The sequence below is a fragment of the Sminthopsis crassicaudata genome, chromosome 2 (genome assembly GCF_048593235.1).
Source record: "Sminthopsis crassicaudata isolate SCR6 chromosome 2, ASM4859323v1, whole genome shotgun sequence".
Taxonomy (NCBI): domain Eukaryota; kingdom Metazoa; phylum Chordata; class Mammalia; order Dasyuromorphia; family Dasyuridae; genus Sminthopsis; species Sminthopsis crassicaudata.
This window is the reverse complement of record NC_133618.1, coordinates 456,879,394-456,906,226: the sequence shown is the minus strand read 5'-3', so window position 1 is coordinate 456,906,226 and position 26,833 is coordinate 456,879,394. Positions and strand designations below refer to the sequence as shown.

Here is a 26,833-nt window from a genome sequence, read left to right as displayed (position 1 = left end):
AGAGAGGGAAGGTAGAATAGAAAAAAGGGAAATAGGGGAATCTGAAGCCAGAACATCAAGGCTATGGCTATACCTTAACTTTCAATCCTAGCCAAATAATAGTGAGAAAGGTTTTGTTCTTTTTTGTGAATTCTATATACTCAAAGTTGTTTCAAAACTAAAAAGAAGCACACATGCAAGGCAATATAGTTGAATAGAGACCACAAGAAGGAAAAGCCATTTGTCATTGTGCTATAGCAGAGAGTCTGGCATTTTTATTCTAAAAATCTTTGTTCTAGAACAAATCATTTCAGATATTTGAATCTAAGATTTTTCAATTCACAGAAAAATAAGAGAATAAGACTAGATAATCTCTAAGTTCCTTCCCAGCTCTGAAAGATGTCTTCTAACATTCAGTGTTCTATGGTCTAGACTCTAGGGTCCCTGATCTATAATTAACTGCTTTAGCTAAGTTAGATAGTTAGAAATGAATGAATAGTGTAGGAAACCTGAATGTCTTCAAATGTTTCTAATAGCACAGGGCATGAATAAATTACTAAACATTTCTATAGGATGATTTTTACACCTGAAATGGCCTGGCTTGAAACTTTCTATTACTGGTTTGATAGTGATAATACATTATCACCTGGGTTAATCTCTAAACAGCCAGGAACATAGTAAAGAGTCTACTATTGCAGAAATCAAGAACCTTGGGTTCTAATCTTGGCTTTGATACTATTTCACGGGGTGACATTGGATACCTCATATCTCCTCTGTGAGGTTTAGTTTCCTGACCTATAAAATGGATCAGTTAGACTAATTGATTTTTAAAATCTCTTGAGAACAAATATGATAACATAATAGATGGATAGGTAGACAAACAGGCAGACATATATAATGCTTTGCAAATCTTAAAGCTCAACTGAAATATCAGCTATTATCCATTCTGGCAAAATCTTACGATTCTATGATTATAAATTTTATATAAACAATTCCAGTCCACAGAAAAGTAAACTAAAAATCAATTCTAAGCTTAAAAGTATAAACACATTTGATTCTCTTTAGTTCTTTCCTTCTATCTTCAAAAGTAATAGAAATAAATGTATATATCTTTAGATAGATACATATGTATATTTATATCTAGATCTAGATTTATAAATATATATATATAAATTTTTTTGTGAATCCTATATACTCAGAGTTGTTTCAAAATTAAAAAGAAGCACACATGCAAGGCAATATAGTTGCAATATATATATGTATATACATATATATATATATACATATATATATATATATATTTCCCCTAAAACATTAACATTCAAAACTAAATCATTGGAATTCCATGAGGCAGGAGTGGAGGAGGGGAAGAAAAGAGAAGCATACATATTGTGCATGGACGTTCTGAAGTTTTCACTTGTGAGAACAGATGAAACATGAAGAAGAAAATGCCAGTAATAACTGACATTTCAGGTTTACAAAGTCTTTTCCATACTTTAATTCATTTGAAACTCATAACAGCTCCAAAAGGTAGGCAGATATTATTATCCTCATTTTAGAAAGGCTGCTGGAGATCAGGAAGAAGGATGGTACATGAGTGGTGTGGAGGCAGACTAGTACTTCTTTTGGCATGAGGAGAGTGTGTTAATTAGTGTGAGTGGATTATTCATAGAAGTTAAAAAAAAAAAGGAGGCAATGTGGGGGAAAGATAGAGAGGAGCTGGAAGATTATGACACCTCATCATCACTAGACCTAGTAATCTTTGTCATTGAAGGGTGTCTGTATGGGGGGAAGGGGTACACAGGTTTGGTACTGGTTTAGTTCATGACTAAGCTTTCTGTATGTGACATTTATTGGTAGGGAAAGCATATTCCCCAAAGCAGTGTAACTTCCCCTTGAGGTGCATCAAGAGGCACTTGTGACTCAGGCTATCAAACACATAGGCAAAATCTGAAAAGAAAATAAATGTAGCATAGAAACCAGCTTGTATTGATGGTAGCTGGGGCACCAAGAAGATACTACAGGCTCCACAATTCATGATCTATTTTAAATATACCCTTTTCAGTGAAGTTTTGTTGTTCCCTATTTCCCTTCCATGTCATCCCTCCCAGCTCCTAGCTCCCCTAGGATCAAAGTATCATTGATTTAGACCTGTAATAACTCTGAGAGAACATTTATCCCAACCTTTTCCTCCTTCATGAGAAAACTGATTCTCCTCCTGACCTATTCCCACAGCATTTACTACTTTTCTTTTCAGTAGTCCCAAAGAATGAGACAGATGCATGATGGGCATATTAGCCACCACCATGTTGGAGGTGATAACTGGCAAGCTAAAAGATATGATAGAAATGGAGATGGACAGGTCATATTGTGAAAGCAAGTGATAATGAGTAGGTAGTCATAATGTTGTGTTGGTGCCTCCCTAAATGATACACTGGCTAGATCCACCATAGAGAGTTTATGGGGAACATGAATAAGAAACATACAATATGTCAGAATGCAGAAGTAGGTTACAATCTCCACCACTAAAAAGGGAATTGACATTTATGAGATTCTGGATCTCTGGAAGTATTCATGGTTCATGTTCTAATTTCCATGATATTTTTCTATATGTAGATAGGTCTAAACATCCCTAATACATTGTAAGCTTCTTGAGGACAAGGGCCATATCTTATGTGTCTTTACATTTCCCCTAGCACCAAACAAATTTCATGATATGTTTTAGATGGCTAACAAATGCTTACTGAATAAATAGATAAAAATATTCATCTCTAAAATCCAAATTAACTCAACATAAAATGGATGAAATTAGCCAGCAGTCACATACCTTAAGCAAAATTTTGTAAACATATTGTAAGATCAATTAGAATATATCTATTAAACTTCTGCTTTGTTTTAGATAGTGGAAGAAATAAGGTTTGAACGAATGAACGAATGAAAAAAATAAGCATTTTATGTGTTAAGTGTTGTTCTGGATACTGAGGATTCAAATATTGTATAATGTTCCCTAAACTTAAGAATTTTATAGTTTAATATAAAGACAAGGCATACAGAGATACTTGTAATAAATAACAGCATCTGGAAATGAATGAAATTGGTATGGCACAAAGTGATTAAAGGTAAAAGTAATTATCAATTATCTTTTTAAAATATATCAGAAAAGTCTTCCTGGAGGAGGATCTGTTTGAGTTGGACTTTAAAGAATGAGTTCTACAGGTAAAGCAGGAGAAAGATGACATTTCAGATTCAGGTTATAGCTTGGGGTGGGAAGGGAGAAGGCGCGGAGGAAGGAAAGTTCAGCATGTATCTGGGAGACCAAAAGCTCTCTTGATTCTATGAAAACAAAGAGTTCATATAGGAGAGTAATATGAGATAATACTAAAAAGGGAGGATAGCACCAGATGGTTGAAGAGTTTGAATACCAGACAGAAGAATATAAAATTTATGTGGTAGGCAATTGGGAGTCAGTGAAGAATTTTGAACAATGAAGAAACATTACTCGATATATATGGAAGAAACATTATTCTGATGGTAATATGAAAGATTGGAGAGCAGGAGACAGTAGAGGTAGGAAGACCCTTAGGAGGTTGTTGAAATAGTCCAGATGGGTGGTAATAAGAGCCTGTACTAGAATGGAGGCAGTGGGAATAATAAAGAGGACAGAATAAATGTGAGAAACGTTGCCAAAGGGAGAATGATGAAGTTTGATAACTTAGCGGATTACGTTGAGAGAGGGGAGAGGCAAAGCTAACATAAGCTTTCAAACAGTGCTAACACACACATACACAGTGAAGGCAGAATAAGGTATGGGGGAAAGATTAAAAGCCCTGATTGGAAAATGTAGGATCTTTTTCCTAGATTTTAGGATCTAGAGTACTTATCTAAAAATAAAAGCATCATTTTAAAATGTAAATATTTTAACATCCTCTTAGATCCTGAGGGCAGAAACCACGTTTTATTTCTATTTATAGCATCTGATAAGAAGCAAACTGATGTATATAGTAGATAGAAAGCTGACCTAAGAGTCCAGAAACTCAAGTTCAAGTACCTTCTCTGAAATGTACTAGTCTGGTAAAGAAGTATTTCTGTGCCTCCAGGCAATTCTCTAAAACTAAGTAAGATAAGAGTTGTCCATACAAATTTGTAGAAGGCATTTCCTTCCTGTGTATTCACTACACAATTGAAGTCATAGGTTCAAATTTGATCTAAATAAAACAAACAAACAAACAAACTTTCACAACTGATGCAGATAGTAAGTTCTTATCAGAAACACTTAATTGTTTATTCAATGAATAAATGAACTGTCTTTTGGAACATTGTAACATAACATATTTTGCATAATTGATAAAGAATATTGAAAAGAAAGAGGTACAAAGTTATCCCTTTCACATCTAAGGGTTAGGTTACAGCACCCTTGTAATCTAGAAAATTACTAAAATTATCCTTTGTACCAGAGAAGTATGAAGTACTATAGTATTAAAAGATAAAATCTATGGATATTATGCAATACTATTCATATATTTTATGCATTTCTGAGTTTCTAAACTTTTTTTTGTGTTGTTCACTGGTCTTCATGTATTGTCTGCAGCTTCTGCAAAACTCCCCAAAAATCTCGTTTAATTTCTTATGGTAATCCTTTATATACTGAAACTGCAATGGAGAGTCATGATGTGGGAGGATAAATGTATAGTGATACTTTATCCTTTTTTAATTTAATACTATCCAGGGGAGAGAGTTAACCCTGAAAGTCTTCATCATAGACTCATAGAATGTTAGAGGGTAAAAGGGACCTTAGAGCATAGACTACTAGAAAATAATACTAAATCTGGAAAAGATTGTAGAATGTGGAATGTCAGAGCTGGAAAGTACTTTGAAATACAGAGCTGGAAAGGATGTTAGAATATAAGACTCCATCCCGGCAGCTTGGCTCAAAGTAGAAATAGGACATCAGGCTATCACAGCTTGGCGGTGTTATAACTCCCTTTATTCTTACTTTATGCTCACCAAGCAAGCTTATATTATAGATTTGGATTATTCAATTATACTTTCCATATGGGAAGAAAACATGAAAACCAGCTGACATGAATAGTTTGACCCTTTTAGCAGTTATAATTCTCAGTGTAAATTCATCATTTGTCTTTCTATCTTATCAATCATGGTTTTTTGTTCTTTTTTCATGTGAATTAGTCCTCAGGAGCAAGCAATTCTAAGAAAATGGTTATATAGTGAGCTCCTGAGTCTATAAATTGAGAACCACACCCCAGTTCCCCAAGACCAGGAAGCTGGTCTAATTAACCATGGCTAACTAACACTGGTGTGAGTTGGGGGTTCACATAAAGTTGCCAACAGTCTCCTTCCTTTTGTCTTCCCTACTCTCCCTCCAGGCACCATGGCCAGCTTTTCATACTGCCATACCAAATGAGCTTTGGAAAGGAAGAAACCACTGCAGTGGAGGGAAAACTAATAGCAATTGCTTTGTCTTCTTTCTATTAGTCATTAGCATTACAGAAAGAAAACACCCAAAGGCAGTGGGAGAGACAGCAAGATTTGAAACTGCATTCTGCAGTCCTGGGTTAATGAAGTGACCTGTCAGCATCAACCCCCACCAAATATGTGCACGTGGACACACACACATACACACGTGTGCACACACACAGCAGAGTCAAGTACACACAAATACACATCAGTTCCAAGTACAGACGTATACTAATGCCTAATATACAATGCACACATTAGTGTTAAACACACACACACTACTGCCAAATACATACTTACCCACCAGTGCCAAATGCGCACACACACATACACATACACTTCATATCCATGCTTGCTTTCCCATCTGTAAAAGAAGGCAGATGATTATTGTAGCACCTACCTCACTGAATTGTTGCAATGAAAATGAGATAATGCTTTGTAAACCTGAAGTCATTTATTATGAATGCATAATATTATCACCATGTTAAATTTATTCCAGAACAACAGGTATTAGAGTATCAAAGCTATGTACCAGACAGGTCCAAATCAGGAGCAGAACCTGTGTTCCTTTCCAATTTTACCATGTGTTATACTGTTCTGGGCAACATTTACAATGTCTTGATAGTCTTCAGATGAGCCAGATTTAAGACTTAGCTGTAACTTAATAATACTTCACAATTACACAGTGTTGGGAGGAACAAATGAAATAGTGAATGAATTAACTGCTTTTTGAACACGAACATGATAGTTTTCTCAAATGTTTTTGGTGACTAATGAGGAGATTGATCTCATTTGATCATCCAAGTGGTCTTATAAAATGAGTCGTGCTGCCTTATTATTATCCTGACTGTATAAATGAAACCACTGAGTCATAGAGAGGTTATCTGTTCATTCATGCAACTGATTATACCTTGTATACATAGCCTAGTTCTAGGCACGGGGCAAAATAATAGCATTTTGATAAAGTACAATTCCTACCCTCATGGAGCTCAAAATCCAGTAAAAAAAAGATTCTTAAATATAAATAACTATATGAATTATATGAACTATATGAAAAGATTCTCAAATATAGATAACTATATGAATTTCCTGAACTTATATAGATGGTAAATGGTAGAAACAAGATATAATCCCGGTCTTTTGTGCTTGATGTAATTTGTTTTTTATTGATATGCTTTATAGTACAGATATGTAATTAGAATCTCTAGTAATGGAAATGACAGACTAGAGAGTTCAGTGGATAAAGCGCTTAGCCTGAAATCATAAAGACCTGAGTTCAAGACTGGCCTCAGATGTTTGTCTGTTGCAATTTTTTCCACCATAAAAAGAGGATAATAATAATAATAGTTACCTTCTAGTGGCGTTGTGATATTTGTAAAGAATTTAGCAAAGTGCCTGTCATATAAAAGGTGCTTAATAAATACTTATTTACTACTTTCCCTACTTTCTCTCCAGCAATCAAAAGCATTTATTAAATTCTTTACCCCAAAGAGTCTGTGACAAAATTTAGGAATTAGAAATCAAAAGATCTGGTTTCTAGTCCTGAATCTATGTAACCTATTAAATTAACAAGCCCAAGCCATTTTCCTCATTCTCATCATCTCTATCTGTAAAATAGGAGTAGGGATAGGAACTATATCTCATTATATTACTGTCTCTATGTTTTCTGTAAGAATAAGGGTTAGAATATGTAAAATGTATGGGATTGCCTGTCATCAAGGGGAGGGAGTAGAGGGAGGGATAATATTATAAAAAAAATTACTCATGCATATATAATGTGAAAAAAATTACAAATAAAAAAATTAAAAAAAAAAGAATAAGGGTTAGAGCATAAAGATTAGAGGTGTGATTTCTTTGGAATAGGGAGGTGAGGAAGTTCTGCAAATGCATATCCATCTCTCCCTCTCTCTCTCTCTCCCTGTCTCTCTCTCCTCCCTTACAAAGATAAATATCCTTCATCTCAAGAGCACTCAATGTAATTCTCTATGTCTCTGCCTTTATATCTCTGTCTCTCTGTCTCTGTCTTTATCTCTATTTCTCTCTTTGTCTCTCTTTCTCTCTATTTCTCTGTCTGTCTTTCTCTCTGCTTCTGTCTCTGTGTCTTTCTCGCTGCCTCTGTCTCTCTTTGTCTCTCTCTGTCTATATCTCTGTCTCTGTTTAACTGTTTCTGTCTCTGTCTCTTGTCTCTTCCCCCCCCAAAAAAAAAAGCTAAAATAGCATTCCTTTTGTCTCTTTTGTAATGCTTTTCTTTTCTTACTAATGTACTCTTTTTATCCCCACCCCAATTTCCCTGCCTCACTGAATGATATGGATAGGGTTATCTATCACTATATCAGTTTTAAGTCCAACAACATGTACAATTGTCTATTGCTAGATTTCGTGGTGACTTTAGGACCTCATATTTTGGATGTCCCCTCTCCAAATTAATCGAATAAGGAGGAATCATCACATATGTTTTGTTTCAAAGGGACTTCCTTGCCACATTTTTGTTAGCTATGTTGATACTCCTAATATCCACCCCTCCCTCAGGAAATCAGCCCTTATCCAGAGTGTCTCCCTGGCTCTGTCAAGCATCCAGACCATATGGTTAATTAGCTAAAATTTGCGACCACATCTGTGATGGTGATTTTGTTTTTTGAGTTTTTTTTTGCATGTGTTAACTTAATTATAGAAGCCACATGGCCCTTAGGAAGAGCCATTGGCACAAAGGCTGCACCACTAGCTATAATGCCACGTAAGCCCATGGAAGAATCTGGAGGCTCCCATAGACTCTATGCCCCCAGTTCTATACAAGGCAAAACCAGAGGGCTTTGAAAGTTAACTGAATCAGGTTTGGCACTGAAAGCTGCTCATATCAGCCATAACCCTATTTGCAGAGAGACTCCATTTGGGGCATGTGGGGCAAGTGGTCTTGTAAATATACCAAACTCCTTGAGTGGCACAAAGGAGTGCATGCTGTCTTCTCCCCCTCTGGGTTTCTTGATCTGTCCTCAAGTAAGAAAGAGTGGCTGTAGGAAGAGGTAACTGCAAAACAACACAGAACAGCTAAAGATATGAGAATCTTGAAATGCCAGAAGTAAAAGATCCCTGAGAAATCATCTAAATCAATGCAAAGGCATATGGTAAGCACCACCTATTTAGTTGATCTTTTTTCTCTGTCTGAATCTGTCTCTTTCTCTAATCTAAGCACCTCTCTAATCTAACTCTCACAGATTGCAAAAGATTCAGCTGAGAATTTGAAAGAAATGATTTTCCTGGGATCACATAGCAAGTTAAAGATATAGGTGTGCATTTATTTACTAAAATGAATTTATGAGACTATGATCACAACAAAGTTGTGATTAGTAATTTCTTCACTTGAAGCAAGTGGCACAAAAGTCACGTCAGGTAGAGAAAAGCATGGACATGCAGCATGTGCCATCACCACGTACATCATCATGTGCCCAAAATTCAGACCACCACAGAGCCAGTGCTGAAGAGATTGACACCCTCTTCCCCCATGCTCCATTCCAGAAGAAAAGGACTTTTAGGTTCTTTCTTTTAAAACCAACCCTAGCACCAGAATAACTAGTTATTTTTTCATACCTGATTTTTCATTTTATTCATTTCTAAGAAACCTGATTACGTGGAGATTGTTGCTGAGTAGCAATAATAATATGATGATAAGTGTTAAATAAAAGTTCCTGGAACTTACTTTTAAATTTAATCCAAATTAATAACATTTTCTCCAAATCTTTATTAAGTCTAGAGAATCAATAAAATAATAAATTAAACATCGATTTGTAGCATTTTCCACTATGGGGGGGTATAAGAATTCACTCTAAAAATTTAACAATCAGATCTTCAGAGCTAGTCCAAGCTAACTGCAGCACACCTCTGGGTGATAAGCATTAAAGCTAAGAAATGGATGCTTTGGAGGAAGAAATGAAGGATGACTCCAAATCTAAAGCCCCAAAGAATATGCAAACTCTCAATATATAATACTAGAGCTGAAAGGGACCTTAGCTATCACCTATCCGTAAATTTCATTTTGCTGAGAAGGAAAGTGAGTTCCCAAAGAGAGAAAATGACTTTACTATTGTCTTGAAAGATTCATTTGACTATCACACTTGAGACTGAGCTAAGTAGACTGAGTGGAATACAAATGCCATAGACCATATGACTGAGTCAGAAGAGTAGTCAGAAACCACCTAACTCAACCTTTACAGAACAAGAAAATAAAACCCAGAAATAATGTCAGAACAGAGAGTCTGTTCTGAGACTAGAACCTACTTCTCTCAACTTTCAGACCTACATTCCTTCCTCTGCATTTGTTGACATTGGGTATCTCTTTCAGATACCAGAAAACAGCAAACTGCTCAGGCAAAAACTGGCCCCTTGCTCCTTTCAGGCACATTTTAATGCAAGTTCGCTCAACCTTCAGTGAAGAAACTAGAGCCATTGAAATGAAAGTGACTTAACTAAGGTCACATGAAAAATAAATAGCAGAGAAAGTGTTTCAGCTCAGATCCCCCAATCTAAATCCACTGTTCTTTCTATTGGACTATGCTGTATCCCTATTTACCATCTCATTATAACAAAACTATTTTGGAAAGGCTAATTATAACTCGCCATGCTTGAAAGAGCTCTTTGTATTTTTTCATGTATTTAGAGAACATTTATTTTGGGATGACCATCCTTTCCTTTCCTGAGCTGTTTCTAATCCTCTCAACCTGTTCTTTCTTATCAAATCCCCAAGCTCTTGGGCCTTAAGGATATTTAAGATACAGATTTGTATGTGGGAAAATATTCAGGAAAAAGAAAATTTTCTGGAATCAGAGAGGCAGAAGTGTGCTCAGGAAGTCTGCCCAGCACCAACTAGTTTACTGTCCTTAGCTTATTATGATAAGATTATGGTTTGGGAAAATTTTCTGGCCTGCCTCTTTTCTCAGGATTACTCAGCCTGCCTCTCTCCGTATGTATTGAGAGGTGACCTCTTATTGGAGGCCAGCTGCATTGAGTCTCATCTCCAATTCGACTCTCACCATCCACTGCCTTTACCCAAAGAAGCCTGGAGACAACTTGTCCTTCTAGATGACACTTAAATGAAGGAAATTTCCTTAACCCACCTACTAGGCAGAATCACAGTTCACAACTCTACATTTTTCAAAAAACTCTTCCATGGTTCAAAGCTTACCTAATATTAATTATCTTCTGCATCAGGGTATAGTGATATAGTAGGATGAGTAGAGAATTCTCAGATGGACTGTGGTTTACCATTTTATTCCTCCTTGGATAATCTTCCAAAGCATAATTACTAATTGTGTCACAGAACAAGTCCAAGGTGGAGTAAAAATATATATTTTAAAATATCTATTTAGAAATCCCAGATCATTGGTTAATAATCCTAACAGTCAGCTGAGAAATGCATTGAAAAAACAATAAGACTCCTGCATTTATGATATGTTCCTTGGGAACAGAGAGACAACAAATTGTTTTAGGGAAAAAAAAAAACAAATAAGATCAAGGTCCTTGCTCTGCCACTAAATATCTATGTCAGCTCACTTCCCCTTTTTGGGCCTCCTTTTTCTCATCTGTAAATGAGGAGAGATTGTTGATGTAGGAGGTCCTAAAGGCCTCTCCTAGTTCTAACTATCATATTCTCAATTCTAACATTCTACATTTGAAGCCCTCTTCTCACTCTGACATTCCAAAATCTCTTCCATTTCTCACAGTCCATCAGGGGTTCTCAAACTACGGCCCACGGGCCAGAGGCTGCCCACTGGAGACGTTTATGGGGCCCGCTGGGTTATGGCAAAGGGCTGAGGGGCAGAGACAAAGTGTGAGCTTTTGTTTTTACCATAGTCCGGCCCCCCAACAGTCTGAGGGACAGTGAACTGGCCCCCTATTTAAAAAGTTTGAGGACCACTGGTCCATATTTTATTATCTACCTCCTCTGCTGGAGATACAGAAATATTCTCAGTGGAGAGTGGTGAATACATTTCACAGAGCTTCATACATTCATCAAGGTCAAACCAAGGTCATATGTTATTTCTTTAAAAAGAAAAATAGAAGAATCCAAAATCTTTAGAATTCTAGGAGTCAAACATGATTGACATAATCATGGGTGAGTTCAATTCCATTTTATTGTTTAGCATAACCAGATCAGGGATTTACAACTTAAAAATAACACACACCTTTGATAACTATAACTATATATATATATGGATTAAGATTAGGCAGTAATAGAGGCAAAGGTTCATGACACAGAAAAAGGTGTAGAATTCCTGGATTAGAGAGTATTTTAAAGGATATCCCTGGTTTATGGGCTAATGAAAATATGCATTCACATGTCTCCATCTTTGCACTGCATACAGTAGGAGCTCACTGAATGCTTGCAGAATTAATTGTCCAATTAATCACTCGTATGAACCCAAGACATTACCCTAAACAGCCCCAGCTCAAAGAGGAGAGGGTGTTATTCTCACGATGATTTGCAACACAGTGTAAGTAATTCCCTTCCCTTGATATTTCAGGGCTTCACTAGCCATTTTGATGGCCATTACAACTTCTCAGAAGGAATGGTAAATCCATTTCAATTATAACTGAGTTTCACACAGTATTTTTATCTTAGGAGTGAAGAATGAGAATATCACAAATTCCAAATACAATAATATGTCCCGGTCACAGCTCCACCAAGACTGGGCCTTTCTGCGTGTGTGTGAGTCTCTGTAGTATGTATGTGTAGGACATATTATATATATGTAAATGATGGTACTTATAGTCTAACCCAGATCCTATATAACTCCATGCTGATTTTCACTGGTTATCAAATGAGGTCTAATTGTTGCTGGATTTTTTTTTCCTATCTCCCAAACACCCATAGTATCAGGGTAGTTCTTGATAGTACTCATTCTATGAAGAATTTTTAAATAGAATCTTCCTCACTCTCAGAATATAGGTGGTGAATTCATAGGAGAGCCACTCACTAAATCATCCAGGAAAAAAACAACTGAACTTGGGTTCAAGTCCCAGCTCGTAGTTTCTTAACTCTGTGACCAGGTTGTATAATTTAACCTCTCAGGGTTTCAGTTTCATTATCATAAAATTAAAATATTTTTATTAACTGCCATATAAGGTTACTGTGGGAAAAGAATTTTTAAACTTTTTTTCTTCGGCCCCAGGGCTGAACCATCACAGAACAAGTTTGATATTTGGGTAACGTCTCAACATTGATTCAAATAATGGCTAAGCTAACACATATCTGGTTTGGTGCTCCTGTCCCAGGAATATTTACATCAACAACAGATATTACAGTGGATAGTGTTTAGAATATGAAAGACCCGAGTTTGAATTTTGCTTTAGATATTTACCTAGCTGTGTGACTCTGAGAAAGTCACTTAACACTTTTTAATCTTAGCTTCCTCATCTGTTAAACAAAGATAAATAATAACACTCACCTCCCAGAGCTGTTTTGAGGATCAAATTAAATAACATGTAAATTGCTTTTCAAACCTTAAAGCACAACCTAAAGGCTAGCTATTATTAATATCTATTTATGGATTTAACCCACTTTTTTAGTTCTGCTCAAGGGTATTCAGTAATTCTGAAATCATTAAGTTAACAAGACATAAAATTTAGGCCAGCATTATCAAAATGCCTATAAGCAACAGAAGAGACCAGTTTTGTAGCCCTGGATAGAACAATACAGTCCTATTTCAAGTGAGCACCATTTCCTGCCTTCATCATAGGTAAAGCCTCATTATTTAAGTAGAGAGCCTTGATGGAGTACATTAGTGTATGTCATCGTTTTCTGCCTGACTTCAACATCTAGTTCCTCTTATTTCATAGTTTTCCATCACTTTGGTCCTGTCCATGGTATTAATATTATTACTGTAGCTTTCAAGGCTACAGGCTTGGTTCAAGTATTTACCACTTGAATGGAAACAGCCTTACATTGCCTAGTTACCTCTGCAGTCTCAATGTATAGAATCCTAAAAATTTTGTCTATCTTCCTTGTCTTCTCTTCTCACAGAGGTCCTTCTTTCATTCTTAGTGAAAAAATTAGGACAAAGAGTTCTGTGGGTTCCTCTGTTAAAGAAGCTTTTACCTTTTCCAACAAGCAAGAGGGCAAGACCTGAACCCAGCTCTTCTGTTTTCAAAAAGAGGCCATCTTCTTTGCTCACTCAACTTAAAACTCTATAGAAACATGATCTATTAATATTATCATTCCACGGGAACATTTCTAGCCTGAAGCTAGTGATATTCTAGTTATTATAATGGGTCTTCATCAGGAAGGGGAACTAGAGCCAATAGCTCAGGTGATATATATATATATATATAAGCAAAATTTGAAACCCTCTCCCACACTACAAATGAAAGCAGAAACATACTTTCTTCATTTTAATTTAAAGGTTGAACAGCATATTTTGAGCTCATTTTATGGAAAAGGAAACTGAAATGCAGAGGGCCTAACTGGTTTGACTGAGATCACACAAATAGATAAGTCAGCCAGGTAAGATTTGAGCCTAGATTTTCTCATCTAATACTTCTCACTATGCCACATTGACTCAGAAGAAAAAAATAAATACATAGCTCTACTCTTAAAAGTCCTCTAAGCTTTATAAAGTGCTTTTTTCATGACAGTCTTGTGAGGAAGGTAGTACAAATAGAATAGTTATTTATATATGGATAAAACACATAATGCAATAGTGATTATAACATAACTTTTCTTCTTTAATGGCTTCAGTCATTCATTACATCATCACCGTTAATGCACTTTATAATACATTCAATAGAAAGTAAGCTTGGATTTGACAGTGAATCTTATGGCAAAGATCATCTTGAATAATTCTTAATTGCTTTCCATTTTCTGGAACTCTTTTCACACACAATATAACAATAATGGGCAAATTTTAAACATTAACACAACTATACAATTATACACAACCACACACATGCAACCATACATTAATACAGCCATACACATACAATGCCTCCATACAGACATACACTTCAATGATTATATAATGTTGTTGTTATGTTTGGATAGGAGCCATCAAGCTGGCAAAGATCACAAGTTGTTCATGATTCTAGGGATGCAATAAATTTTGCTCCCAATTTAAGGTCTTTGCTACTGACCAAAGTCATTGTTATACCTAATAGACGAATTTTATGTGATTCATTTTTTTTTAATTTATTTATTTATTTACAAAAAAATTATGCATAGGTAATTTTTCAGCATTGACAGTTGCAAAACCTTTTGTTCCAACTTTTCCCCTCCTTCCCCCAACCCCTTCCCCCAAATGGCAGGTTGACCAATACAGGTTGAATATATTAAAGTATAAGTTAAATACAATATATGTATAATTGTGCTGTACAAAAAGAATCGGACTTTGAAACAGTGTACAATTAGCCTGTGAAGGAAATCAAAAATGTAGGCAGACAAAAATATAAGGATTGGGAATTCCATGTAGTGTTTCATAGTCAATTCCTAGAGTTCTTTCCCTGGGTGTAGCTGGTTCAGTTCATTACTGCTCTATTGGAACTGATTTGGTTCATCTCATTGTTGAAGAGGGCCACGTCCATCAGAACTGATCATCATATAGTATTGTTGTTGAAGTATATAATGATCTCCTGGTCCTGCTCATTTCACTCAGCATCAATTCATGTAAGTCTCTCCAGGCCTTTCTGAAATCCTCCTGTTGGTCATTTCTTACAGAACAATAATATTCCATAATATTCATGTACCACAATTTATTCAGCCAATCTCCAACTGATGGGCATCCATTCAGTTTCCAGTTTCTGGCAACTACAAAGAGGGCTGCCACAAACATTTTGGCACATACAGGTCCCTTTCCCTTCTTTAAAATCTCTTTGAGATATAAGCCCAGTAGTAGCACTGCTGGATCAAAGGGTGTATGTGATTCGTTTTAATTCAACCTTTATAATTCTGAATATAATACCAGAAAACAAGTAAAGATCTTAAAAGGTCTTTTTATAAAACTTTTTTGATTTATGTTGGCTATAAGAAAAGGGAATATTTATTTTGTCTATATATAAAAATAATTGTTAGTTAACATGAAGCAAATTTTCATTTCTTGGGGACATCTTTCACTTATTGTTTGTCTTTGTTTAAAAATTGCAAGCATTTCAAATTCTGCAAAACTTTACAGTTTACAAAACAAGAGACTATGTAATAAACTATATCTTGGTGAAATAGGCTCAAAATTCCCTATAATTAAACCGATATTTTTATGGTGAATTCATGAATTCCAATTATTGGTCAATACAGAATGGGATAGTGGAAGAGGAACATTTTATTTAGATTCTTAGTTCCCAGACTCAAATCCTGCCTTTGACACATCCTAGCTGTGTAATTTAACCTTTCTTGGCCTAAGTGTACTTATTTGTAAGAATGAGGGAGTTGAACTAGATAGCCTTTGAAATCCTTTCCATCTCTTGACATTTTATCCTATAGTCATTACAAACAGTATCAATATGTTCAAATTTCAATACTAAATGATAAGATAATCAGAAAACTTGAAACTACTTCAAGTGAAGGTCACATAAAAACAAATGATATAAATCCAAATTTTAAAGAACAAAGAAATAAGGTATATTTAATGGAAAGACTTCACGCCATAAAAATCTTGTCTGGAATTGCTAACATATTTGCCGTAATATTATTTAGTACTTTAAAAGTTTCTGTGTGGTGCTGGGTGTATATGTGAATGATCTTACTTTAGATTATCAGCATGTTTTAAAATGACCTTTAAGATATATCTTTAATGTGTTCATTAACATTTCTCCTGATGGAACCTGACAATAATGTGAAAAATCTTGATACTATTCTGAATAAAAGCAATAGTCACATTACTCAAAAAAGGCTGCCTTTATATCTTTTTTATAGAAATTGTGTGCTGCACATCTGACAAACTCATTTTCTTAAAGAATGCTTGACTTTTTACTCTATTTTATGTGCTCTACCAGCCACATTTGATTCACATTTGATAGCTTAGATTGGTGTTTTACATTGTTTTAGATCATTTATTCCAAATAATAATGGCTACATCACAGAACCACAGAATTTGAGAGTGGAAAGGTCTTTAATGGCCATCTAGTTCAATCCGTACACGAATGAATTCCCACTTGAGCACCCTTGATATTTGGTCATCCAGCCTCTGCTTGAAGATCTTCAAGTAGGGGGACTCTCCAATGCCTCTTATGACAGCCATTTACACTTTTTAACAAGTTCTAGTTGTTTGTATGTTTTTCCCCACTCATCAAACCTACATTTGCCTCTTTGCAACTTCTATCTATTTTGCTTCTCTCTAAGGCCAAACAGAGTACATTTTTAATCCCTTTTGCACATGAAAGAACTTCAAATATTTGAACAAAGCTATTTGTATCTTCTGAGTCTCCTTTTTTCAGGTAAAACATCCCCAGATCCTTCAGTAAAACCTTATGAAATCAAGATCTTTTACCATCATGGTCATCTTCCCCTATACACACTCCAGCATATTATTGTCAAAAAAGAATCGGTATTGTCAATTTGCTACCAAGCAGTCTCATCATAGGCACAAATGAAGCTTAAAGAAACATTCCCATCAATAACAATGATGCACAAAATTATTTGCCTCATTTGCTCTGAGAAGGCAATATCAGGGATGCAGTTGGATTACAGTAAGAAATATTTTGCTTTCTTAATTTCAGACATTTTCAGCTCAAACTTTGTTGCCCAGAAAACCAATAAACTCAGCAGTGCATCAATAAGAGCAGTGGATGTATAGCCAGAAAAACTGATTTAGAATGCAGATTCTGATTCCTGCTATCTCTGTGACCTTTGGAAAGTCACTTAACCTTAATGGTCCTCAGTTTTCTTATCTGTATAAAGAGACAATGGTTTAGATTATTCTTAAGGAATATTCCAGTTTTAAATCATATGATCACAATCCCTAAAATCCAATAACAATCCAAAAAAGAGGTTTATAAAACCAATATTGTATTTTGAAATCATCTTTTTCAATGCTGTGTTAAAGTTATGAATTCTATAACATTAGGAAAAAAGCCTCCAGCATTTGGCGTTTCCACTTTATTACTAGAGTCTCAAGTGCCAAGTTGTCTTTTTTTTTTTTTTTTTTTAACAAAAAATAGTGGTCTACAAAGGAAATTTGAGAATTTCCTACTACTTTTTGCCATCCTAATATAATTGATTATTGTATTTGGTCATTGATAAAATGTCCTTTATTCTTTCCTCATGCCCTTCAATTCAAAGACATTCATGAAATGATTTAATGAATTCATGTAATTTTTATGTATGGAGCAAGTTTTTCCTGTCTCAGTATCCTTTCAGGGGAGATTTGAAAGGATATTGTTTTATTTGCCAAAGAAAATGCAAGAAAACCAAATAAATAATTTATTTTTTATCTTCTATACATTACCAAACTCCAGTGATTTAATACTTATAATTGAAAGTTACTTTGTAAGCCAATGGCATTCTTCATAAGAGGTTACTTTGATATAGACATCATTATTCTAATTAGTACTATGCCCTATTGTAAAATGCCGAAGTTAATCATTGATGGATTTTTTTTTAATTATTTTTGTTTTCGGGAAGAAGAATCATTTAAAATTAGGGGAATATTAGGATGCTTACATCTTTTTTTTTTTTTTTTAAAGACATACTTCTGGTCCTTGGTCATTACTTTCAATTATTGGCTCTTTAGAGGTTTTTTAAAAATTGTTTCAGAGTTTTATGACTTAGAAGTAGCATTTTCACAGTGTTTATTAGTTCTTGAAGTCTTCATACTATGAATAAATTGGTCTTCACCTCTGTAGTTAACCATTCCTTTAATACAATTCAACAACATTTAAGTGTCTTCTGAATGCAAGACAGTATGGAATATAAAAAGAAGGTGAGATAATCTCTAAATTCAATGAGTTAACTTTCTACTGGGAGTGATTTAACATGTGTGCAGATAAGTAAATAAATGACAATAGAAGGAAGAAGAGAACACCAGTATATGGGGGAGAGATCAAGGAAGAGTTCCTGGAAAAGATGGCACTTGAGCTGAGCCTTGAAGTAAGACAAGTGACATATATATATATAGATGATGTAGTAATGGGTATAGAGTAAAACTCAGGCATAAAGGACAGCTGTATGTATGATTATATGCATGCATTCATACATCTATGTATGTTTGTATGTACATAGGCAGGGAATGGCATGTTAAATTCAGACAAAGACAAGTTGAGTCCAAGAATGTACAATGATTAAAGAAAGAAAAAGGAATGGAATAGGGCTGGAAAAATTGGTTTTGCACATGGTAGACATTTAGTAAATGTTTGTAGAATTAACTTGGATTGTAACCAGATTATGGAAGTTCCCAAAATGCCAAGCTGAGGATTTTATACTTATTAAAAAAGGCCATAAATGCTCAATTCTCCTATAATTCAAATACTGATTTCTCATTGTACTCCAGGCAATTGATATAATTTCAAATCCAGTATGTTTATTCAATTGTGTTTTAAAAAAAAAAAAAAAAGTAGAGGGAAAATAGTGAAGTTAGCATTGCTTCTTTCTCTCCTACTTTTTTATAATGAGACTATTGGATTTTGAGTCAGGGGATCTGAATTTAAAAATCTGAAGGCTACTTACTATCTGTAAGACCTTGGGTAGATCAGTTTACTTCTCTGGGTCTTATTTTCCTCATCTACAAGAGGAGGTCTTCAAATTCCTTCCCAGCTCTAAATCTTTAGATTAATTCAAGAATATAAAGAAAAATAACTTTAAGTAACAATTGTCTACCCCAATTTAGTACCTCCTCTTCTTGGCTCTCAGAAATCTGTGAAGAGAGAAACCATTCATCATTTGGCAGACAGAATTAGGTATTTTGATTTACCACCACCCGTTTTGCTGCCAATAGCAGTAGGGAACAATTGGTGGCATGTAATAGGTGGTAGATTGAACATTTAAAATATTGCTTGCCTTTTTAATTATCTGGCATCCATCAATGGTTGGTCCTTGAAGCTAAGGGTCAATACTTGTGTAGATGGAAATTATAAATAATTTTCTCCTTTAACAAAGGCAATACACTAGATTCACTGACAGATACATGGCCAATGCTTATTGCAGTCTGCTGAACTCTGCATTTTTTTCTTTCTACACATAAAATACATCACAACAAAGTATGATTTACAGGGGGATTTTTGTAAATTTGAAGAGCTATCACATGGAAGTCAGATTGAACTTGTTCTCTTTGGCCTCAAAGGGCAGAACTAAAAATAAAAGAACTCATAGGGAGATAGATTTTAGCTTAATGGAAAAAAAAAATCATAATGAAAACTTCCTAAAAATGGAAAGAATTGTCTCACACTAGAGTGAATTTCCCATCAATGGTAACTTTTGAGGAGAAGTTAGGTGCCCATTTTTCAGAGATTTCCTATGAGGGTGCCAGTTTTTGGTAGAGGTTGTACTAGATAATCTTTTACATACCTTCCAACTCTAAGACACTGATTTTTTCAGGCTTTCAGGCAAATGATGCTTCATTTGCAAAATAAAATTAATGCCTTACTTAGCAGAAGACAAGAAGCTAGAATAGATTAATTCTCCTGATCTCTTTTAGTACTAAGACCTAGGAATTTAGGATTCTTGTCACTATATTTGTATTGCTTCACCTTCTGTTGACAAACTAAAATCTCGAGAAAGTCAGTAGGGCTTCAGTGCTGCCTGCTCACAAAGGTCTGAAATTATCCATTAGAGACTTTGAGACTTGACTGGACCTAATACATATGTGCATATGCTTGAGAACTGCATTAAAATATATGCATTTTTAAGAATCCATGTTAAAAGATCTCCCTGGCTGTAAACTCTGCATATGACAATCTGGGTAACTATTTGCCTCAGCTGCCCTAGTATCAGCTCTGTAAAGGTATTGTTCAGTAGTCACAGTAAGGACAGAATTCATTCATGACATTCATATTCTCTGCATATAAAATATCATAAAAATTGCTGATCGGTTTTCCTCTGTCATAGAATTATAGGATTTATCACTGGGAGGGATCTTAGAGCTCACCTAATTCAGCTCCGCTTTACTTTTTTTCAGATGACTAGACTAATTATTTATATAATCAGTAACTTCTACTGTGATGATAATAATATTAAAACTTTACGTAGTGCTTTATACATAATAGCTCACCTGGTTCTCAAAATAATACTATTGAATAGATACAAATATCATCCTAGCATTTAATAGATGAAGAAACTGAGACCTAAAGAGAAAAAGGAATGGCCCAAGTTACTATCAGAGTCAAGATTTGAAAGAGGTCCTCCTTATTTCAAATCTAATAGTCTTTCTATCACACTCTTCTGTCAAGAGTCAGAGGGTGGGAGAGATCCTAATCCTGAAACAATAACACTAATTATTTTACAAAATGCTTCACCTATATTAGTCAGTTTGTTTTTTACAATAATCATATGAAGTAGTTTGGATGATATATCATTAGCTCTATTTTATAGATAAGGAAAATGAGGTTTAGAAAAGTAAAGGGACAGATTTTGAGTTCAGGTCTTTTGAACCAAATCTCTGACCTCAAATCTAATGATATACAAATGATCTCATTTGTATGAGATCATCTGTCTCTTGTTTTCAAAGTTCCTGCCCTAGTCCTCCTACATCCTTAGACCTCCTAAATACACGCCATATGAGGATTTAAAGAAAAAGGCATGTTTAGTTTGGAGGAGGAGACTTGGAAGAGACATGGTAACTTGATAATTCTGTTCAAGTATTTGAAAGTCTCTCAAGTGGAAAAGGAATTATACTTCTTCCTTTTGGCATAAAAGGATAGAACCAGAAGCAATGGGTGTTAGTCACAGAAGAGTAAATTTAGGTTTGGTGAAAGGAAAAACTTCCTAACGATTAGAGTTGCCCCCAAGTAGAATCATCTACCTCAATACAGAGTAGGCTTCCCATCCTTAGAGGTCCTTAAGGATTTTGGCATGATTTATCAGGTGTGCTAGAGAAAAGATTCCTTTCAAGTGTGAGTTGGACTAAATGGCCACAAGGGTCCAATTCTCAAATTCTGTATTTTGTTTTGTTTTGAATTCCATCCTGCTTTCTTTCTTCTTTCTCTTCTACCCCTTCTCCTTCTGCCTTTTGCTGCCAAGTCTAGTCAGGCCAGCAGGTAGAAGATGCAGCCAGCCTTACTAGAGTGCTCTTGGGAAGCCGAAAAGTTTTTTTGGACAAATTCCAGGGAAAGCATCAGTGCTAAGAAAGTTGTCAGAGAAAAGCAAATGGAAAGGAATTTAGAGCCCTCTGCTGGTCAAATCTCAAATAGCAGCTACCCAGCTTTTGGTTGGAAAAACTTCACTGTTCTGTGGTGTTGGAATGGTTTGTTAGGGGTTGTAGCTATTTCACTGACCATAATGATGAAAATAATATTTACCCACATTTGTATAGATGTTGCAACTTTACAGATTACAAAATATATTCGCAAATATGTAACAATGATTCTCAAAACAGCCCCAAAGTAGGCAAAGCAAGACATTCACAGGACTCTTGCACATTAGGACTTTGGGCAAGCTACTTAATATGCCTGGATCCCCATTTTCTTATCTGTAAAATTAAAGGGTTGGAATAGATAGCCTCTAAGATCCCTTCCAGCTCTAGATTTTACAGTCCTAATTTACTCATTGTTCTACACAGGAAAAAATTATTCTGAATTTGAAAATTTGGCTTCCAATTCTGGCTCTGCTATTTACTATAGGACTTTGCTCAAAATACTTCATTTTTCTTAGCCTCATTTCTTCATTTGTAAATATATATATATATATTTGGACCAGAAGACTCTTAAGATATTTTCTAGTTCTAAATCTATAGTCCTATCATTCCAGAAGTCACCTAGTTGAACTCCTTCATTTTACAAAATGGAAAATCTGGAACCTAGCAAAGTGAATACCAAGTTAAAAAAAGGTGTGAGCATGTGGTCATAGAGGTAAAATGGACTGCAGGTTTCATCAAGCCCAGCTCTCTTGCTTTACTGATGAGGAAACTGAAGCTGAGAAAGAGTGTGCTTTCTCAAGGTCAAGTTAGTGGCAGAGCTAGAATTTGTTCCTGCTCTGCTGGTTGTCAGGCTTATGTCTTTTATTTGTTTAAATATGTGTGCAGTTGTGTTTTATACATACATATATGTGTGTGTGTGTGTGTGTGTGTGTTTCTTCCTTAATGTTTTATATATATACATATATATATACACATATTTATTCTCACATTTGATTCTTTCTACTGCTACATATTGCTAAAATTAGTTAATCTGAGATATTTTAAATCCATACAACACACATATACATACCCACCCCCATAGTAGCCCTAGGCAAGGACTGTCAAATGGCCCAAACAAGAGAGTCTAAGGATCATCCCTCTCTCATTTTGTTCTAGCCCATATGCTCAGAATCTTATCACCTCTGTGATGGATGTCGTGCCTCAGCATTGATCATTTTCCTTAAAAATGAAATCTGGTTTTGGGAATTCAGCCTTTAAGAGAGAACCAATCCTTCCTTGCTGGCAGTGGTTGAAGTCAGGGTACTCTGGTACTAGGGGGTTACACCCATAGGAAAAACATGACCATGTTCAGTCTCAGTTCTCTGTGGCTGCTTTTCAACTTTCTGGGAAACAAGCTTCAAAGGGCTTGTTTTGATTGTACCTGTTTTGTATTTTTTTGCCTGCTTCCATTTTTTCCTATTTTGTTTTTAAATTCAAGGTTGTTTGTGCCAAGTGGAGAAATAGAGCTATAAACATCCCCCTCCCTTTGTTTCTCCCCTCCTTCTCCCTCCCCAGGCTCCAGAGGGTGGGAGTAATTGCAGCAACCACAGGCAATACTTATTTAGGGAAAGTCTATCAGAAAAACAAATTGACTCTTGGCACTCAGGTCTAGGGAGCTGGGGTTGACAGTAAAGATGGTGATAAGAATGACAACTCCCATCTCTATGGTGTGTTTCAGTTTTCAGAGTGCATTCTTCACAACAGTCCTGTGAAGTAGTTAGTAAAAATATTCCCACTTCATTGATGAGAAAAAGTGAGTTTTACAGAGTTTAAGAGACTTATTTAAGGTAATGATGTATCAATGTTCCAATTTTCCCACATCCCCTCCAACATTCTTCACTATCTTTTCCTGTCATCTTAGCCAATCTGATAGGTATGTAGTAGTATCCCAGAGTTGTCTTAATTTGCACTTCTCTGATCAATAGTGATTTGGAACACCCTTTCATGTGAGTAGAAATAGTTTCAATTTCATCATCTGAAAATTGTCTGTTCATATCCTTTGATCATTTATCAATTGGAAAATGGCTTGATTTCTTATAAATTAGAGTCAGTTCTCTACATATTTTAGAAATGAGGCTTTTATCATAACCTTTAACTGTAAAAATGTTTTCCCAGTTTTTGTTTCCCTTCTAATCTTATCTGCATTGGTTTTATTTGTACAAAAGCTTTTTAATTTGATATAATCAAAATTTTCTAGTTTGTGATCAATAATGATCTCTAATTCTTTGGTCACAAATTCCTTCCTCCTCCACAAGTCTGAAGGGTAAACTATCCTATGTTCCTCTTATTTATTTATAATCTTGTTTTTTATGCCTAAATCATGAACCCATTTTGATCTTATCTTGGTGTATGGTGTTAAGTGTGGGTCTATGTCAAACTTTATTGTTATGGATTTTATCATTTAAGAGAGGAGACAATGCAAACAACTATGTACAAAAAAATTATGTGCATGTTCATATATGTATAGATATACATATTATGTACACACATGCACATACAGGATAAATTGGAGATAATATGACCAGAAACATTTTAAGTTTCAGTAGGATTAGAAAAGGCTTCTTGCAGAAGAGGAGATTTTCCCTGAAAGTTAAAGAAAGTCAGGGAAGCCTAGAGAAGACACAAGGAGGGAGAATACTTCAGGAATGTGCAATAGTCAGTGAAAACTAGTGAAAGTATTTCATTTCCTCAACAAATAGGGAAAAGGGCAACATGGCAGTGTGAAGACAGAACTGATCTCAAAACCAAGAAACCCTCAGTAAAAGTCTTGTTTCTGATACTTACTGGCTGGTTGACTATCAAGTTCCAGTTTCTCAGTGTTCTTTTAATCAACTCTGAGGCAAAAAGTTACAGAAAAGGTGCTGATATGCATTGGCAGAGGGAATTTCTTTACTGGGAATTCTCTATACCAATAAAATCACATATCCATTCCCTATCCAGAAAATATTGAATGCATAATTAATACATGTCCGGTCCTGATAGGTCCTAGGGTAAATAAAAACATAAATAGAACATGGCCCCTATATTTTAAAAGTTTACAATCTATTAGGGAAGCTTACAATCTATAGATCTTACTTGATATTCCACCATTAGAAAGTCATCCTACCCAATAATTTTAAAATGAAAATACTCCTGAAAAAAATAATATGAGTTAGTAACAATATGAGGAAGTTTCTTTCTGTGACAGGAAATTTCTAGCTAGTCTGGTAGACATGGACCTTAGTATGTCCAATTTATCATGCACACTTATTTTTTTCACCAGTCCCCTATGAAGAAAGCCTCCCCATTTCCTTTTTGTTCCTATGTTCCTTAAAGATTCCTCCTCATCTAGGAAGTCTTTGCCTTCCCAGTTCGTAGTTACGTCTTCCCTCTGAACTCTTGAAGCATTTATGGCCTACAGCATAGACTCATGGAATTTGATGCAAGAGGATACCTAAAAGACAATCTACTCCATTCTACTTGATGAAGCAACAAGTAGCATAAAATCAGAAAATACTGAGCTCAAACCTTGCTTCAGAGACTTACTAGTTGTGGGATCTAGGAAAATCACTGAATCTGTTTCATCATCTGTCCAAGGGGGTAATAATCACATCTATCTCATAGGGTTGGAATGAAGATCAAATGAAGTAACATGTGCTAAGCACTTTGCAAACCTCAAACACCTTACAAATACCAGTTGTTCCTATTATTACTACTATGGAGTGACTTTCTCATGATTACACAAATAGGATGAAGCAAAAGCCAAAATATTAATGCCTCCATTCAAAGGTGACCAAGATGAAGAAGGACCTTAAGTGTATACTATACATGAGGAGCAATGAAAAGAATGAGAAATGCCTAGCCCAGAGGAGAGAAGACTTAGCAAAGAGTACAATAATTGTCTTCAAAAATAGTGCATGGAAGTTGCTGAGGCAGATTTAGGTTCCATGTAAGAAAAAAACTCCTTAAGAATTGAAGCTTTCCAAAGGTGCAGTAGGTTAGTTTTAGTTTCACCTTTCTAGAGGTATTTAAGCAAATACTGGTTGATCACTTCTTGGAGATGTTATGGCGGGCATTTTGGTTCAGGGCAAATTAGTTCTGAGACCCCTTCCAAGACTGAGACTGTAATTCCAAAACCAGGATTTTGTCAGTATCCTGATATATCCCTCTTTTGACCCTTATTTTATACTGTCTTTCATTGTGGTTATCTTTTTATATGTACATCTTGTCTTCTGTCCTGGATTGTAAGCTCCCTGTAGCCTGGTTTATATCAGATACATCTTTGAATCTTTCATCGTGCCTTCTATAAAGCAGATAATCAGTAAATATTGGGTTTTTAGTTGTCTGTAGAAAAGATAAAACAGCTTAGGAAACACTATCTCCTGCTTTTGGGGGGGCTATAAATGAAGCATACTTCAGGCTGCCTTGAAATCTAAGCAAAAGGCCCAACTTCTCAGGACCTGCCATTTAGCATCAGTTCTATGATCTTATGGTTGTTTAGACTGGAGCCCTGCCCCCTCTTTCCCAAAGCCTTCTGTTCCACTGCTTTGGAATATATCTCTGCTCCTCTCTGCAGGGAAAACAACTTCATCAAGGATTTTCCCCAGCTGGCTGACGGGCTGATGGTGATCCCACTGCCTGTGGAGGAGCAGTGCCGAGGCGTACTCTCAGAGCCTCTTCCAGATCTCCAGATGCTCACCGGTAAGACCCAATGCCCCTTCCTCTCATCTTCCCTTCACACTGTCCCTTTCTCTTCTCAGCCAGCCCTGAGCCCTACTCATTCAGTGATGCTTCTTCCTTTGAGTTACATGGGCAGAAAGTCTGGGAAAGCTTCAGGCCTAGAGACATAGAGAGAAAAAGCAAATGAAATCTAAGTCACTTTTCTATAGAACACCAGAGTTTAGAAAGGAAATTCATCATAACAATTCTGTAAAAAAAGATATAATGCAAATATCAACCCCACTTTTTAAATCCAAAAAATGGGAAAAGGAAAGTGACTTGCCTCATCTCACATGGGTAATAAATATCAAATCCAGGGGTTCTTCACTCAGCATTCCTCACTTTGGTTCCAATGCTTCTGCCTCCCTAAAAGATCTCTA

General features: G+C 35.6%; 1 protein-coding gene across 1 annotated transcript in view; it reads left to right on the top strand.

Annotated features, from left to right (window-relative positions):
- Window positions 1-26,833, top strand: part of ASTN2 (astrotactin 2) — a 1,161,487-nt gene that overhangs the window by 716,425 nt on the left and 418,229 nt on the right. Inside the window, 1 exon segment of the mRNA XM_074292901.1 lies at window positions 26,311-26,435. Coding sequence (XP_074149002.1) covers window positions 26,311-26,435 — 125 coding nt within the window.